The 16,556-nt window shown below is 63.2% G+C and overlaps 10 protein-coding genes across 10 annotated transcripts; 5 read left to right on the forward strand and 5 right to left on the reverse strand.

Annotated features, from left to right (window-relative positions):
• Window positions 1–8: 8 nt before the first annotated feature.
• Window positions 9–1,346, forward strand: MRET_0639 (chromatin structure-remodeling complex protein RSC7; the record flags this gene model as incomplete). Its single annotated transcript, XM_027627266.1, has 1 exon — window positions 9–1,346. One exon carries the CDS (start codon window positions 9–11, stop codon window positions 1,344–1,346), a length of 1,338 nt encoding a protein of 445 aa, XP_027483038.1.
• MRET_0640 (uncharacterized protein) lies at window positions 1,343–3,643 on the reverse strand (the record flags this gene model as incomplete). The annotated part of the gene is made up of 1 exon (XM_027627267.1): window positions 1,343–3,643. One exon carries the CDS (start codon window positions 3,641–3,643, stop codon window positions 1,343–1,345), a length of 2,301 nt encoding a protein of 766 aa, XP_027482525.1.
• Window positions 3,644–3,769: 126 nt separating this feature from the next.
• Window positions 3,770–5,181, forward strand: MRET_0641 (translation initiation factor 2 subunit 3; the record flags this gene model as incomplete). The annotated part of the gene is made up of 2 exons (XM_027627268.1): window positions 3,770–3,824; window positions 3,851–5,181. 2 exons carry the CDS (start codon window positions 3,770–3,772, stop codon window positions 5,179–5,181), a joined length of 1,386 nt encoding a protein of 461 aa, XP_027482524.1.
• A 150-nt stretch (window positions 5,182–5,331) lies between these two features.
• Window positions 5,332–6,038, forward strand: MRET_0642 (golgi traffic protein SFT2; the record flags this gene model as incomplete). The annotated part of the gene is made up of 4 exons (XM_027627269.1): window positions 5,332–5,543; window positions 5,569–5,712; window positions 5,742–5,816; window positions 5,843–6,038. The coding sequence occupies 4 exons, from the start codon at window positions 5,332–5,334 to the stop codon at window positions 6,036–6,038; spliced, it is 627 nt and encodes a 208-aa protein (XP_027482523.1).
• A 56-nt stretch (window positions 6,039–6,094) lies between these two features.
• On the reverse strand, window positions 6,095–6,526 carry MRET_0643 (F-type H+-transporting ATPase subunit h; the record flags this gene model as incomplete). The annotated part of the gene is made up of 3 exons (XM_027627270.1): window positions 6,095–6,381; window positions 6,412–6,463; window positions 6,491–6,526. 3 exons carry the CDS (start codon window positions 6,524–6,526, stop codon window positions 6,095–6,097), a joined length of 375 nt encoding a protein of 124 aa, XP_027482522.1.
• A 198-nt stretch (window positions 6,527–6,724) lies between these two features.
• Window positions 6,725–7,001, forward strand: MRET_0644 (ATPase inhibitor, mitochondrial; the record flags this gene model as incomplete). Its single annotated transcript, XM_027627271.1, has 2 exons — window positions 6,725–6,952; window positions 6,978–7,001. The coding sequence occupies 2 exons, from the start codon at window positions 6,725–6,727 to the stop codon at window positions 6,999–7,001; spliced, it is 252 nt and encodes an 83-aa protein (XP_027482529.1).
• A 5-nt stretch (window positions 7,002–7,006) lies between these two features.
• Window positions 7,007–9,982, reverse strand: MRET_0645 (regulator of nonsense transcripts; the record flags this gene model as incomplete). The annotated part of the gene is made up of 1 exon (XM_027627272.1): window positions 7,007–9,982. One exon carries the CDS (start codon window positions 9,980–9,982, stop codon window positions 7,007–7,009), a length of 2,976 nt encoding a protein of 991 aa, XP_027482528.1.
• A 68-nt stretch (window positions 9,983–10,050) lies between these two features.
• MRET_0646 (OTU domain protein 3) lies at window positions 10,051–10,953 on the reverse strand (the record flags this gene model as incomplete). Its single annotated transcript, XM_027627273.1, has 1 exon — window positions 10,051–10,953. The coding sequence occupies one exon, from the start codon at window positions 10,951–10,953 to the stop codon at window positions 10,051–10,053; it is 903 nt and encodes a 300-aa protein (XP_027482527.1).
• An 87-nt stretch (window positions 10,954–11,040) lies between these two features.
• Window positions 11,041–15,534, forward strand: MRET_0647 (anaphase-promoting complex subunit 1; the record flags this gene model as incomplete). Its single annotated transcript, XM_027627274.1, has 1 exon — window positions 11,041–15,534. The coding sequence occupies one exon, from the start codon at window positions 11,041–11,043 to the stop codon at window positions 15,532–15,534; it is 4,494 nt and encodes a 1,497-aa protein (XP_027482526.1).
• A 1-nt stretch (window position 15,535) lies between these two features.
• On the reverse strand, window positions 15,536–16,489 carry MRET_0648 (18S rRNA (adenine1779-N6/adenine1780-N6)-dimethyltransferase; the record flags this gene model as incomplete). The annotated part of the gene is made up of 1 exon (XM_027627275.1): window positions 15,536–16,489. One exon carries the CDS (start codon window positions 16,487–16,489, stop codon window positions 15,536–15,538), a length of 954 nt encoding a protein of 317 aa, XP_027482531.1.
• Window positions 16,490–16,556: the final 67 nt, after the last annotated feature.

Raw genomic sequence — 16,556 nt, forward strand, 5'->3', positions numbered from 1 at the left:
TTTTTCCCATGCCACGTCCGTCCCGCAGACAGCGGAGTACGGCAGACGACGCGCGGCGGACGACGCGATCACAGCGTGCGCGCTCCCCTGTATCTTCGGACAATGAATCAGATACGTATAGCGATGAGAAGCCTGTCACCCGGCGCCGTGGACGGCGTGTGTCAACGCCGCGCTACGAAAGCACGCCCGTAGAGGACGAGGACGAAGAAGAGGAAAAGCCAGCACGGCGCCGTGGACGCCGTGTCGCGACGCCACGCGAAGAAGGCACGCCGATGGATGAAGACGAGGATAACGAGGACGTGCAGCAGGACTACCATGTGGAGAATGATGCATTTGTGCTCGACGAAGACGAGGCGGGCGAGAAGAAAATCGACCCTGATGGCTACTTGCTCGGCGGCCGCTCCTTCCATATTCCCACGATGCTGCTGCCCGAGCGTAGTGATCGGCGCCTTTACATGCTGTCCATCGACGTAGCTCGCGGCCTTGGATACCGCGACTCGGGCTACTTTTTCCGCAAAAACCCCCTCATCCACAAGGTGCTGCTGACGATGGAGGAAAAAGACCAGCTCATTGCTGAGGGTCGCATCAGCTCGGGACTTCGCTCACGCAACGTCACAGCTGTCACGGCGCGCGCCGTGTTCCAGGTCATCGGTGCACGCTCGATTGCTCGCGGCCGGAACGTCACCGACGACTACTACGAGGCGCAGGCTCGCGCCGAGGGCAAGAAGGAAGGCACGCTTGCGATGCAGCCATCCACGCAAGACTTGATGTCGCGCCGTGGCGATCGGCGCCGTGATTATGATCGCGAGCGGCGCCACGGCTCGGATGCCGCCACATACACGACCGTCGATCCACACGGCCATGTTGTCACCACTACATTCGGCGATGCGGGTCATGCGCCCTTTGATCGAACAAGCCACTTGACGCAGCGGCGCAACATGCTCATGCGGGCTGACATGTCGGAAGAGAACTGGATGGCCATGTACGCCCAGAGTGTGCGTGCTGCGAACGCCGAGCTGCTGGCCGCTCGTCGTGACCGTCTCGTGGCCTTGCCCTCGTCACACAAGCCGAGCGCGCTGGACGAGCATGTGCTTTGTGATACGCGGCCGCCTTGGGAGCGAGAGGCGGCGCCCACGACCGACGCGATGCGTCGTCATGCGCGTCGGGAGCGTGCGCCGCCTCTCGGCCTGTACGATCCCCACACACACACGGCGCATGTGCCCTTCCATACACAGCCGACGGCTGCCTGGTTCGCCAAGGTCGACGATGAGCCCCGTATTCCCGTGCCTTCCGCTCGCCTGGCCCACATCTATACGACAGAAACGTGCATTATGATGGGATCTTAGTCTATGTGCGCGCGATGCGCCCGATACCATGCGCCCAGCTCGGCGTCACTCGGCACGCTGGCCTCGCCCAGCCACTGAGCCAGCCATGTGCGCCACGACGCGGTGCTCGCGGCCGGTGGAAGTCGCTCATCATGCACGGAGCACCACAGACACAGCGTCTCACGCATCGGCGTAACGTCCAGCGCACGCATCCACGCGGCTATGAGAAACAGCTCCTCCCACAGCTGATCGGTCGTGGCGTGGGATGCGCCTGGAAAGTCCACCTCCATCAGGGTAAGTACGAGCTCCGCATAATGATGAAAGACGCGCGCGTCGAGGCATACATGCGGCAGCGGCGTGGATATCGTCACGGGCGGCAAGTTGTCTGCTGCACCTCGCCAAAGCCTGCGCAGGCGTCCCTCCATCCACCGCTCCCATCGGCGCAGCTGGAGCTCGCTGCGCACGATCCATCCACGCCGACCGGGTGCTTCGAGAGGATTCGTGCAGGCCTGCAGCTCGGGATGCTGGGCTGTGAGCAGGCGTACAAAGTACACACGGGCCGCTGGTGCCCATGTGCATGGCGCCTGGGACGCCCGTGCTTCGGCGCGCGCCGCACGCAGCATCAGATCGATGGAGGCCGTGTCGGGCTGCACATGCAGTGTGGGCTGCAGAGCATGCCACACCAGCATGAGCGTTTCCCACGCTCGCGCACGGTAGAGACCCAGCAGAAGCGTATTCGCCAGATGCGTCGTTGGGCGCAGGCGCACCACGTGCCGAGAGGACGGCGTTGCGTCCACCCGCATGGCACACTGGCCCAGGTCATGGACCTTGGGCACGTGCATGCGTACGACGCCAGAGCGCGGCGCAGGGAGGCGCACGCCGCGGTGACACCAGTGCATAACGCACTCGAGTGCCCGTGCAGGGTGTCCAGCCACAAAGTAGAGGCGGCACAGCGTCTTGAGCGCCCACACATCGGGGGCCACGCCTCGGTGCACCATGGCATCCCAGACGCCCCATGCACGTGACACATCTCCGCGCTCCAAGAGGCCTTCCACGAGCGCTGTATGCGCCGCCACCGACTGGACCAGCTGCGCTTGCACGCTGGGAGGCACGTTCCACGGCGTATCGAGGGCCTCGGTCTCTTCTTGCATCTGCAGCAGGGACACGACACGGTGCACGGGAATACGCGCATCACCCGCCGCGGCGCGCAGCATGACGATCCAGTCGGGTATATGCGTCGACGATGCCTGTGGCGCGTGTGTCATCATCGCATCGAACAGCGACCATGCCTCGCGCAGATCGGCCTGCGAGGACGACATGGCGAGGGCACGTAGGAAAGACGAGGTAGCGCCGGGCGCTCCATGCAGCTGCTCGTAACATGCACGCGCCACATCCGTATCGCCCTGCACGGCAGCGACGCGCGCAGCCAGATGCAAGAAGGCCTCCTTGTGTATGGCGGTAGGCAGCCACGCTTGGATCACGGACGTGGGTATACGTTGGATGCTGTGTCGCGAAGCCGTTCGTTCGCACACAAACGTCTCCATGGCCTCGGCCGCTGACGGCACCTTGGCATGCGTTACGTCCCAGACCCGCTGCATGGCCTCACACGCACGCGGATCGGGCATACCGGCTAACCAGCCAGTCCAGGCCGTTTCCAGGAGCGTAGAGGCGTACGTCGTGCGCTGGGCATCAGGTTTGGCCAGCCACCGGTGCACCGTGTCGAGCACACAGGCCACGAGCGGCCGCGACACGTGCCAAGCCTTGTGACGATGAATACACGTCGTGAGTAGAAGCAGACACAGGCGATGCGACTCACTCACGCTGTAGGTGGGTATATGCTGGCGCACCAGCTCTACAGCACTGGCGGCATCTGCCACGCCTGCTATGCGATGCAATGCACGCTGCAGCACAAAAGGCGGGATCGTTCCGAGTGGCTGTGCAGCCAAAATAGACCGGCACTCGGGCCAAGCAGCGCGTGTACACGCATTGTACCACTGCAGGAACCGAGGCAGGGGAATGTCGCGCGTCGCGAGCGTCGCCTGCACCTGCTCCTGCGCCGTCGGATCGGACTGCAGGAGCGGCAAGTCAGCGAGAGTCAGGGCGGTGGCATCGCGCGCATATTTCCACTGCCCCAGACCCATGCAGTAGTCCATCAGCGACCGCGTGCTCAGCCACGCCAAGGGCACATCGGCCGGTATGCGAGGCACAGCCGCTGTCTCCTCAGGACGGCGCTCAATGCGCACTGGTAGCGCACCGCGTGCCGCTCCGGCCGTGCGCCATGCATGCCACCGAACTGTGCTTGCTCGTGACGCATGCATGCGCCCAGGTCATGCTAAGAGCCGTGCAGCCGCTCGACGCAGGCCCAGCGGCTCCATATCACGTGATCTTTTGGATTTTTCTGCTGGGGGGACGACCGTCCACATCTTCTGACCACGCCTACGACCATGACGGACGGCGCTGTTGACAAGCTCGCTGACGATGTGCAGGAGCTCCATTTGGGTACGTCTCTGCTGGCGCTCACACAGACCTATCGACGCTTTCTCCGCTAAGCCCTGAGGTCATTCAGAACCAGGCGACCATCAATATCGGTACGATTGGACACGTCGCACACGGCAAGTCGACTGTCGTCAAAGCCATCTCGGGTGTACAGACTGTGCGTTTCAAGAACGAGCTTGTGCGGAATATTACGATCAAGCTGGGTTACGCGAACGCCAAGATCTACCGGTGTGAGAATGAAAACTGCCCTCGCCCACAGTGCTACCACAGCTATCCCTCGAACAAGGAGCCACACCCACCGTGTCCCGTGCCGGGCTGCACTGGCAAGATGAACCTGCTGCGCCATGTCTCGTTCGTCGATTGCCCAGGTCACGATATTCTCATGGCTACCATGTTGAACGGTGCAGCGGTCATGGATGCTGCCCTCCTCCTGATCGCCGGTAACGAGCCGTGCCCCCAGCCGCAGACGTCGGAGCACCTCGCCGCCGTCGAGATCATGAAACTGCAGCACATTATCATCTTGCAGAACAAGGTCGACTTGATTCGCGAGCAGGCCGCCGAAGAACACTGGAAGAGCATTGTCAGCTTCGTCAAAGGCACCGTCGCCGACGGTGCGCCCATTGTGCCGATCTCAGCACAGCTGCAATATAACATCGACGCCGTGAACGAGTACATCGTGAAGCGCGTGCCGGTGCCTGTACGTGACTTTTCCGCCACGCCGCGCCTCATTGTGATTCGGTCGTTTGATGTGAATAAGCCCGGTGCCGAGATCGATGAGCTCCGCGGCGGTGTGGCCGGTGGCTCTATCCTGTCGGGCGTGCTGCGCCTCGGCCAAGAAATTGAAGTGCGCCCTGGTATCGTCACCAAGGACGCCGAGGGCAAGATCAACTGCCGCCCCATCTACTCACGCATTGTATCCCTGCTGGCCGAGCAGAACGAGCTCAAGTTCGCCGTGCCTGGCGGCCTCATTGGTGTCGGTACCAAGATCGACCCAACGCTGTGCCGTGCTGACCGTCTCGTCGGCCAGGTGCTCGGCAACGTGGGCAAGCTGCCCGCGATTTACACCGAGCTCGAAATCAACTACTTTTTGCTTCGTCGCCTGCTGGGTGTCAAGTCAGACGACAAGAAGCAGACCAAGGTCGAGAAACTCACACGGAACGAAGTGCTTATGGTCAACATTGGCTCCACGTCCACAGGTGGCCGTGTCATGAGCGTCAAGGCCGACCTGGCCAAGATCTTCCTCACGTCTCCCGCATGCACAGAAGTCGGCGAGAAGATTGCCCTCTCACGACGTATCGACAAGCACTGGCGTCTGGTCGGCTGGGGCAGCGTCCGTCGCGGTACGCAGCTCGAAGTCTAGACATGCCCAAAAGTGACGAGCACGCGCGAGCTTCTCTTCGACTAGTATACATAGCGCGCTGCAGCGGCTCTTGTACGACCTTGCCCGATCCGGCCCGATCTGTGGCACGACGCAATTTCTGGTCGGTGCTGACGTGGGGGTGTCTTGTTGATGCCACTTCCACGGTGGGCATCGTGGACATCCACGGCACTCGGGGAGCAGGAGCCTGTCCACTCAAGTGCGGCACCCGTGTCCGAGCCCGCAGGCGGCAGCGGCGGGATGTGGTCATACTTTCAGCAGGGTCTCTCCTCGTACGTCCCGCTGCGTAGTGCGGAGCGGACGAACGAGGAGGAGGCGTATCTGAGTCTGAGCCACTGGGACCGGTACGTGTGCATGCACTGACGCTAGCTTTCTTGGCTTCATCGCGTGTCTGCTGGGGAGTGGTCTGTGCTTTCTCTTTTCGTTCTTGTTCGCGCAGCCCCCGATCCTGCTCATTCGGCCGCACAAATTTGCGCTCGCTTTTACGCTCGGGAGTGTCCTGTTTATGATGGGGTACGTGCCATGCTAGCTGACTCTGGCAGTTTTGCTATCCTCACTGGCCCCGCCGCGCACATGAAGCATCTCATGAGCCCCGAGCGACGACCCTTTTCTGCAGCGTACGTGTAAGGATCCTGACACACAGGTACCTCGGCAGCATGGCCCTGACCCTGTACTTTTCGCTCGGCGCACGAAATCGGCTTCTCACCGTGGTGTGCGCCCTTGTCCAGATAGCGTGCCTGCTGACGTATCTCGCGCACTACTTCCCGGGCGGTGTCACGACGCTGCGATACGCCGGCACTTTTTTGGCGCGTGGCAGCACAAGCTTACTCCCTATATAGACGTGTATAGAAGCAGGTCATGCGATAGCAGCGGGGCTTCCGGCGTGCACGTAGACTTAATGGTGCGCCTCGACCTTGATATCGGCCTGGAGCTCCTTGAGGTACTCGTTCACATCCTGCTGCTCCGACGCCACGTCCTGGGGCACGCTCGCCTCGACCACATCAGGCTCCGACGACGTGTATGCCTCGAGCTGCGAGGCGATATCCGACGACGAGGGCGACGAGGGAGCCTGGGGCTGAGCAGGCGAGCTGAACTCACGCACGTGGCCCTTGTGGGCGTCAGGCGCCTTTTCGGGCGCCTTGTACGCCTTGAGCTCACGGAGGTATGTCTCCTGAACAATGTCTGAACTGTCAGTACGCACGCTGTACATACCCTTGCGGGCCACAGCCGAGGTGGACAGGGCACGGAAACCGGCCATGCGGGCCTGAACGTTAGCACAGCGCATGCGTACCGTCATCAATACGCGCGGGGCCACAGCCAACATCATGTAAGGGATCAGCGTCAAGAGGAAGCCAGCGGACGGCTCGTCACGTACTACGCTGCACTCGGCCGGGCAGAGCCGGGCCCAGTTCCTGGAGCGACTCTGCCGCCCCCTGCGCCAGCGCACCCGAGACGCTCACGTGACGCACATGGCCCGCGCGCTGTCCTCGCCGGGGTGGCGTGCGGCGCTTCCTTCCCCTACGCCATGCAGGTTCTTCGTCTCAGCACGCCTATCCTCCGCTCAAGCACGCGCGCCATGACCATGCGTATGTACAGCCCTGGTCCCGAGGGCAAGGCTGGCTCTGTGGCCGGCAGCAAGACCTGGAACACGCGCGAGAAGGCCGTGGAGGACCAGTACATCATCCAGCACGAGCGCGAGAAGCTCGAGAAGCTCCGCGAGTCGCTCAAGCACCAGGAGAAGGTCGTCGATGACGTACGTCACACGCTACTGACCCCAGCTCTCCAAGCAGGAGAAGAAGTAAATGCCCTAGATAGCCTGTTCTAACAACTGCCTATCCCGGACATCGTCCACGTCGACTACGTAGCCCTGGGCGAGGAGCCAGCGGGCGTACCGCCGGATGACATGCACGTCATGGCACTCGACGTTCTCAGCGCCACCCTCGCCCAGGCGCGCACACAGCAGCGTCTCGAGGTTGCCCACAATCAGCAACTGCCGCTGTGCACGTGTCAGAGCCACATTCATGCGCCGCGCATCGGCCAAAAAGCCCACGTAGCCGCCGCGCGTGTCGCGCACATGCTCGAGGCGCGCCACGGCGTCCTGCGACGGCCGCCTGCATGCATGTAGCAGGGCCGCCGAGCCTTCAAGGGACCCGCCGCTCGCCTTGACCGTGCTAAAGATCATCACCGGTTTTTCTCGGCCTTCAAAGCCGTCGACGGTGTGCACCTCGATCGCAGCGAGTTGCCGTGCACGGTGCACATCCATCCTCGCGAGCGTATCCACGGCATCTTCACTGAGAAGAGGCAAAGTCCATGCTGCTGGCTCTGTGCCGGCGGCCAGCGGCGCTCCGGCCGCCAGCATCTTTTGCAAAAGACGCGCCTGCGCTTCATACGGCGTCACGATACCAATATCAGCGCCACACAGCGTCGGATTGCGCTCGAGCAAGTCGCATGCAACTTCCAGCACGAGATCCGCCTGCGGCTGGTTGTACGGCGACACGCCCGCGTCCGACTGCGGCGCCACGGACGTGTGCGTCACAAGTGTGACCGGCAGTGGATGATCTTGAGCATCTCGCGCACCAAAAATCGTCTCGTACGGCCGCAGCGTATGCGTCGAGGGTGCGTCGTACAGCGCTCCTCCGTAAAACTCCTGGTTCGGGAACGATGCGAGCGCTGGATGCATGCGGAACTGCACGTCCAGCATCGTCGACGGCACCGGCGCCGCGTCCGTGCCATGCACGGTCTTGCCACGCAAAAGGCGCTCAAACAGACTCGTAGATAGGCCTGCGGTTCGCGCATCCGTGCTGTGCAGCACGGGTGGCAGCTGCTTGTGATCGCCCACCAGCGCTAGCTGTGCACACCCCTTCATGAGGGGAATCAGTGCAATGGGCTCGGTCGCCATCGAGCTCTCGTCCAGAAACACGATAGGAAAATCGATCGCCGAGAGCTGATTCGATCCAGCCGCAATAGCTGTGGTACACACGACATCGGCATGATGCAGCACATCCGCCTGAATGCGGCGCCGGAGTACATGGCACTTGGCCGTCAGCTGCGTCGCGCGGCGCTTGAGGCGCTGCCACTGCTGTCGAACTGCGTCGCTCGTGTCCAGTGAAATGGAAACCGCATCACGCTTGGCCTGCACATCGCGCAGCGCCTTTTCTGCCTCCTGCAACGACGCATAACACGCGTGCCGCTGGCACTGGGCCTCGTACGTGTGCGGTATGATGCTGTCTCGGGCGGCTGTGGATGAGCCTGCTCGTACCACGCGCAGACCAGCTCGGACGCATCCTTCGGCCAGGTTGTCGACGGCCACATTCGTATGAGCCGCTAGCAGAATCGGGTGCGGTACCTGAAAGTGCTGCTTAAGCAGCGACACCGTCTGTACAAGTGTGCGTGTCTTGCCTGTGCCGGGGGGACCTTGTACCAGGCTCACACGCTCGCGAAGCATCATGGCCACGGCACGCAGCTGACTCGCATTCAGCCCCAAGTCGGGATCGCCGTCCAACACAATCGGATCCGCTCGAGCGTATCGCTCGTACCAGCTTCGAATACGCATGTCGTTCACAAACAGGCCCCCCATGCTGGATGCCTGGCCCGTGAGAATGTCGCGTAGCTCTGTGCCGGCTAGCGCATAGCGCTTCTCTGGCGTCATGGCACGCACCACATCGTTGGGCGCATAGAGGAGGGCGTCCAGCGCCGCATCCTCGCGCTCCACGACGACATTGCGCTCGCCACGGTCCATGCGCCATTGCTCATGCGCCGCCAAATCTAGGTGCTCATGCGACTCACTGAACCGCACGCGAATCCGCGTAGGGGAGACGTCCAGGACCTCGGTTTGGATCCAATCCTGGCTCCCACGGGGCGCCACGTCGACCACGCTACCCGGCTGGAACTTGTGTGGTGGCAATCGTCGCGAGCCTGGCCATTTGAACACACCGACGCGGCGCCCAAAGTGCCGCTCTGTCTGCCAAAACGCCATGAGCCTATCGATCGCGAGGCCCCGCGCTTCCAGCTCGTGGATCGGCTGCTCACGCTGTTCTTGCAGCTCCAGCTCATGGTGCGCGCGCTCTAGCGAGAGAACGTGCCGCCAATGCTGCTGGTATCGCCGCGATGCCAGCGTCAAGGCCCGGCCGGCAGACGTGTCGTAGCCAGGGTAGTGGGTATGTTTCCGCGAGGCGGCGCGCGCGACTTGGTGAGCGGTGCGCAGCAGCAACGTGTGCGATGGCTTGCGCCGCGTCCAGACCCAGGAAGTCGCATCCCATGCCTCGCCGATCAAGTGCGTATATACATGGCCCGGCAGGGACCGGCCCTGCTGCGATACCGCCGTCGTGCGCCAGTCGAACAAGTCGCGGATACGGCGCACAGGAAAGGATGCGTGATGAGCGCGCTTGGGCATGAGCGGCGTCACATGCAAGGCCATCGCATCGTCCTCGTCCCACCCAGCATCGGGGGCCCACTCGACACGCCCATGTTGCATGACATGAGCCGCGAGGGCCTCGTCCTTCGGCGTCACACGAAGCCACGAGGTATCCAGCTCGGGCACGCGCTCGTTTTCCACATGCTTCCTCTCCCAATCTCGAAGCATGCTTTCTATCGTGGACACTCGCACACGTGCCGGAGGGGGTGGCGGCGACAGCGCCTGATCCGGCACGTACCACGCATGCGGCGCCGCCTGCTGCTGCTGCTCCCAGTCCACATCGCGCTGCTCAGCATGCACGCTCCGTCGGCTTTGAAACGCGCGTACTTGGTGCACGATTCGCACACCTGCACGGCGCGATACGTGCATCGCCGACGTCAAGCCAACGAAAGGGGGCGGCGCGTCGAAGATGACGCGTCTCTTTTGATGACTCAGCACTATATAGTCAGCTCACGGACGCCCGGCTCGGACGCCTTGGCGGGGCGTGGAGGGGCTGATTGGTCGTGGTCGTCATCGCTGTCGTCGCCGTCGTCGTCGTCGTAGGGCGACTCGTCGCCATTCGCGTCGCGCTCGATCAGCTCTTCGACGACGTCTTCCCATGCCCCGTGGTGCGCCCGCAACAGGCGCCGGATCGTGCGTTGCGAGTGGCCTGGCACACTCATGTCCACGAGGTGCTCGGCATCCGCCTGGTCCTCGGTCTCGTGACTCGTGTCGGGTATGTTAGGATGTCCCTTGTGGGGTCCACGCAGGAGACGGAGTGAGCTGTAGTGTTCCCAGCTGTGATAGGCAATGTGCAGCGGCCCAACGCACTCGGGCGGCGTGCCACGCGGCGGGGTATCCTGTGCGAGCATGTGCCGCCGGTGTCGCTCACGGCGCTCGCGCGACGCACGCGCGCTATACGAGTCGTCATCACACGCCACGACGTACACGTACCCAGGCTGCACAATGCGGATGCGCTTTTGCATCAGGTGCGCAAACGCTGACAGCTCCAGGTGGCCGCCGTACGTGCCATGCGTCCGCATCTGGTCCACATACGCTTCGTACGGACACTCGGCCTCGACAAAGCCAGCGTACATGTCTGCATGCGCTGCTAGGTGATCACATGTATCAGCTCGTAGCTTCGCATGGTACTTTGGATCGCCGTACAACTGATCAGAGAGCGCACGAAACAGGCAGTTTCCATCCCCGTGCGTCTCGGCCGCATACAACCCCATCTCCCGCAGCTGCACACTCAGATCATGGTCATCCTGCTCGGGCTCCAGCGCCGACGCGCGCGCGCGCCGACGCGTTGCACGCGTGGACACAACGTGCGCCGGCGCCTTGCGCTGTGTGCGCGCCATCACCAGCCGTCTACCCACTCAGCAGGGCAGCGGCGCTGCGTGCTGAGACGCCACGTGACTTTCGATGACGCGTCGTTCCAGGCCACCATGCACCACCCACAGCTGGCGCGGCTCCGTGCGATGGCCGCGTCCAGTGCGTGTGGGACGCATGGCGAGTGGCATGCGCCGGATGGCGTCGTGCTTTCGTGGCGCACACATACGCTGCAGCTTCTTCGCGGCGCGAAACTCGAGCGCTCCTACACGTTCAAGGAGCATGTACGTGATGCGTGCCTAGCCTGCATGAACGACCAGGAGGGCGTGTGCATCGTCCTCGATCGCAGCTTGTTTGTCCACTTCCCGAGCAGCGGTGAATCATATACCCTACCACTCTCTTTCTGCCCACGGCGTCTCTTTCCCATGCGGCATGGCGTGCTCATCACACGCGACCAACACGCCCACGACGGACATGCTGCTGGGCCGCACGCGTACTTTGTGCAAAGCGTCTTTGATACCCTGACGTCCTGGACTCACGTCGACCGCCTGGATGGTGTGCCACATGTATCCGAACCATTTCCTGCCCTGGGCGAGCACATTGTCCACGTACACCAGGACTTGATTGTGACGGCCCAAGCCGACGCGTTGCGGATCTATACGTACAAAGTCACGTCGGATCCCACGGCGCATCACGTTGCGACGAGGCCCCCCAAGACAGCCCGCACGCGCCGGTCAAGTGCACGGCGCCCACGCCGCTCGAGTCGTCGAACCAGTGAACTAGCTCGCCGCGTCTCCTCCGTCCTGGAGCGCGATATCGCACGCCGCGTGTCCAGCGTGGACGATACGCATCCCCTCTTGCACATGCACGCACATGCATGCGTAGCTCTCCTCGACCACCTCCCTACGCAGGTGGATCCCCTGTCGGTGCGCGTCCTCGTCCAGCATCACACGCTGTACATACTCGCTTCATCGTGCATGCACGTATGGAACATCCTCCCAGGCTATGTTCAAGCAGCCGACACCGTGCACGGTATCCGGGACGCTGTGCTTGTCTCTGTGCTGCGTCATCACGATGCGATGGCCCGCCTGCATGACGACGGCCACGTCGACATTGCATGCGGCCCATCCGCTTGCGTACCTTGGGCCGACAACGTCTCGGACGTGCGGTACGCTGCCGACCTGGAGGCATGCATGGATGGCGTGTGGATGCCCGTCCCTGTGGATGTACGTCCGGCGTGTCCCCTCACAGCGCACGTCCTCGAAACGCTGTGCATGTGCCTCCCGTCGAGCGTAGCGAGTGCCGTGCTGTGCCGCTACTTGCACGCTCGGCAGCCGACCTGGCAGGGCCTCGAATGGACGTTGTACCTCGACCATATGCCCCAGGCCGAGGCCGATCACGTCTTGGAAGGACTTGGCCTGGCTGCGCCCTCATCACCACCGCCCCCGTCCCAGTCTCCATCCCTACCAAAAGACGCCGAAGGCTTGTACACCTACGTGGCCATGGCCCTGCACATCCTCGCCCAGGATGCCATGCTCGATATGCGCCGCCGCCGAACGGATGCGCCCAGGATCGTGCACCTTTTGAGCCGCATTCTTCAGCGACTTGCATGGTCCCAGTGGCTCGATGCGTGGATGCGTCTGTATCCGTACGCCATGCCACCCGGTGAGACAGGCGGCCCACCCGCGCCTCTCTTTCTGCACACGTGTCTTGCTCAGGCGTGGCAAGGCGTGTCGCCGCACCTGGACGAGTATGTAGGCGCTCTCGCGGCGCCGCTCCACGTCCTCCCTCTCGTCCGTGTCGCCGAGGCATGTCCAAAGCTTGCCTCTCTCGTGTCTGTGTACGCAGTGGTGGCCACCTCGAATGCACAGGCGATTGTTGAATCCATCCTTGCTCATCGCCTCGACCTCGCGCATCTTCCACCCGGTCTCGCTGTCCCTCTCGAAGAAGCGATCCGAACGTGTCAACTTGATCCGCCTCAGGATGCGAGTCCCGACACGTATGCCCTCCTGTGTCGCGCCGACGCACTAGCGGCGGCGCATGGTGCGCCGCCTGCGCGTGTCTCGCCAGCCATGTGCGCGACACTCGCACCCGGCCTCGATCCGCTGAGTGCGCACATCTTTCACAAGGACTACCGACTCCACGATGTGGCACGCATGCTCGATACGACCGCGCTGCACACCGCTCGTCTGGAAGAACATGACGACGGATTTGCGCTCGCGCGCTCGCTGGCTGAGCGAACGATGGCGCAATGCGTCGGCCGTGGGCTCTTTCGCTATGCGTCGCGGACGCTGCGTGCGACCGGTACGTGGCGCACGCCCCGCCTGTGCCTGTCGCTGCGCACCCTGCCCCACGGCACCGTCGTAAGCGGCACGCATGAGGCACACGAGCTCGACTGGCCCGAATTCCACAACGGCGTCGCGTCTGCGCTCGAGATTGGCGCCGCGAACGTCGACTCCAGCTGGATCTTTGCGCACGCCAGTGCCTCGCGCGGCGGACGTGCGCGGCATGCCGGCTTCTTACTGGGTCTCGGCCTGCATGGCCACCTGCGTCGTCTCGGTCGTGTGCATGCCTATCGCTATCTTGCGCCGCGGCATGTGCTGACGACCGTGGGTCTTGTGCTGGGTCTGGGCGCCTCGTTTCTCGGCACGGGCGATGCGGCCGCTCGGCAGGTCATGGCTGTCCAGGTCGCTGCCTTTCTTCCTCCGGGCAGTGTGCCGCTGCATATGTCGACCATGACGCAGGCGGCCGGTCTCCTCGGTATGGGTCTCGTATTCTGTCAAACAGATCACGCGTGGACGGCGATGCGTCTGGCGTCGCAGCTCGATGCTCCGATGGTCGACACGGCCGATGCCAACGAAGCACACCGCGATGCGTATGCCCACAGCGCCGGTCTCGCTCTAGGCCTCGTGTACCTCGGCCGCGCTAGACGCACGTCCATGTCCAGCAGCGCCGACCACACACTGCTCGAGCGCCTATGCCGCGCTGTCGCTACGCCGCTGGGCGAGGCGAGTGGCATGGCCGTCGCACGCACGGCGGCCGCCTCGGCACTGGCCCTGGCCCTCCTGTGTCTGCGCAGCGGACGCCGCGACGTCGCCGAGGCCCTCGCTCCGCCGACGCCGGCCAACCTAGCACACATCCGCCCGGACCTCCTCCTCGTGCGTTCGCTCGCTCGGGCGCTTGTGCTGGGCGACGCGTCTCCGAGCGAGGAGTGGCTGCACTCGACGTGTGCGTGGACGCATCCAGGCGATGATGTGCCACGCGCGCTGGCCTTTTACCAGATCCGCGCGGGAGCCTGCTTGGCGCTCGGCCTACTGTATGCAGGGCGGGCGGATGAGCGGGCGAGAGCGCTGCTGCTTCGTCAGCTGTCGCTGGAGGCGCCTCGTGGCTCGTCCTTTGACGCACGGGTCCTACGTGCGGCGTGGACGACGCTCCAGAATGTCGTGCATCTCGCCCTGGCCTGCGTCATGGCAGGCACGGGCGACGTCGATGTGCTGCGTGTGCTGCGGGCTGCGCATGGACGTACGCAGGATGTGTCGTACGGTGCGCATCTCGCGACGCACATGGCTCTTGGTCTGCTGTTCCTCGGGGGCGGGCGGTTCAGTGTTGCCACCTCCGACACGGCCCTGGCCATGCTTATGATCGCCTGCCTGCCCCCGTTTCCTGCGTCGCCCGACGATGCACGCGCGCATCTTCCTGCGGCGCGGCATCTTGGCCTGTTGGCTTTTGCACCGCGCTTGCTGGCGGCTCGTGACGTGGCGTCGGGCGACGTGTGCTTCCTCCCCGTATCGGTGGGCACATCTGCGATGGCAGCGCCGACGCTGCTCCCACCCACCGCCACGCACGCCATCACACGCAGTCGGCGGTACTGGCCCGCTGGCACGAGTATCGGCGAGCCTGACACGGGCGTGCACTGGCTGCATGTACAGCGGCGGACCGGCTTTTTGTCGTACGCCGACGATCCGCACGGCCATCGCAGCATCTTTGCACGCACAGCACGCTCAGCGACGCCGCAGCTGGACGGCGACGTCGACGGCGAGCGCCTCTTGCGCGACCTGTCGACGCTCGTGCGCGGCTTTGATACGGCGCCCGAGGCTCAGAGACTCGTGCAGTATGTGTGCCGTCCTCATACGAAACTCGGCACATTTATCACGTCCATGCTCCTGGACACACTGCTGCGCGACGCGCCGCGTCTTGCGCGAGTCTACCTGGCCCTGTGGACCGGCACGCATGACGACGCGGCTGATCGTGCCGTGTTTGTGCACGACCTGCACCTCCTGCGTGCGTGGTACATGTCGCCCGCCGATGCGCGGATCCGCGGCTCGCGCGAGCGTCTCTTGCCCCGCGATGTGCTTGACAGTGTCTTTTGGCACCTCACGCAGCAGTGGCCCATGGCTCAGGAGGCCGTCGCAGCCTATGTCGCCGGCACGTTGCAGCCACAGGCTGCGTGGGCCCTAGCCCTGGTGCAAGCGCCGCTGCAGGCGGATCTGCGCACGCTACGGGAGTGCTTCCTCCGCGCCCCCTCGACGCGCCGTGTCGACGCACTGCATCGTCTCGTCCACGAGCGCCTCGTGCCCATGTGCCTCGACGCATGGCTTGTATCTACATAGGCTAGAAATGGATACCTTCATCATGGAAGGCGGCCAGAAGCTGCAGCAGCTCGTCGACATCGAGCTTGGACGCGCGTGCCTCGCTCATCTGCAGACGGTCCAGCACACCATCGACCTTGTCAGGGAACGAGACGCCGGCCGTCGACAGGTGGTGCTCGGCGCAGTACGTTTTCCAGTTGGCTTCCATCATCTCGAGAACGCCACGTGCGCCAAAAAAGCAGGCCCGGAGCACCTTGTTGCGCCGCGAAAAGACAATGCGCGTGAGGCCGTCAAACTCTTCGAAGCGGATCGGCGGCGGCGGATTCAGTGGCACGATGCGCACGACGGAGCTGTCGACTTGCGGCGGCGGGCGAAACGAGCCACGCGCCACTTTCATGATATGGTCCACCTTGGCATACAGCTGGACATTGGCCGACAAACGTCCCCACAGCGGCGAGCCTGGCCGTGCTACGAGTCGCATCGCAAACTCGCGCTGAAACATGAGAATCGCACACCGGAAGAGCGGGCGATGCGAGAGCAACTTGAATACCAATGGCGAAGAGATTTGGTACGGTGTATTGCTGATCACCACGTCAAAGTACGGCAACGGCGTCTTGATCACGTCGCCCAGCACGACCTCCAACTTGCGCTGCTCGGGCTTGCCCTGCACACGCTTGGTCAGCTCAGCTCCCATACGCGGATCCATCTCGACCACCACCACACGTTTGGCCTGATCCAGTATGCGCACGGTCAGATTTCCCGTACCTGGACCGACTTCGAGCACTACATCGGTCGGCTTCAAACTCGCCTTGTCCACGATGCCCTGTGCTACCAGCGGGTTTTTCAGGATATGCTGACCGAATTTTTCTGTATTAAAGATCGGATTCTTGGTCGTCGCACTGCTATTCTGCTGCGTGCGGGCGGCCACGGCCTGCGTATGGGCCGATGTGATCTTGTTCGACACGGCTCGCGGCATGTCGGCAAGGCAAAAAAAATTGGCAAGTGGAGAAGAGGGCCCACATAACGGGTGTGTGCCTGGCAAA

This window comes from Malassezia restricta, chromosome I (assembly GCF_003290485.1).
Source record: "Malassezia restricta chromosome I, complete sequence".
NCBI classification, from domain to species: domain Eukaryota; kingdom Fungi; phylum Basidiomycota; class Malasseziomycetes; order Malasseziales; family Malasseziaceae; genus Malassezia; species Malassezia restricta.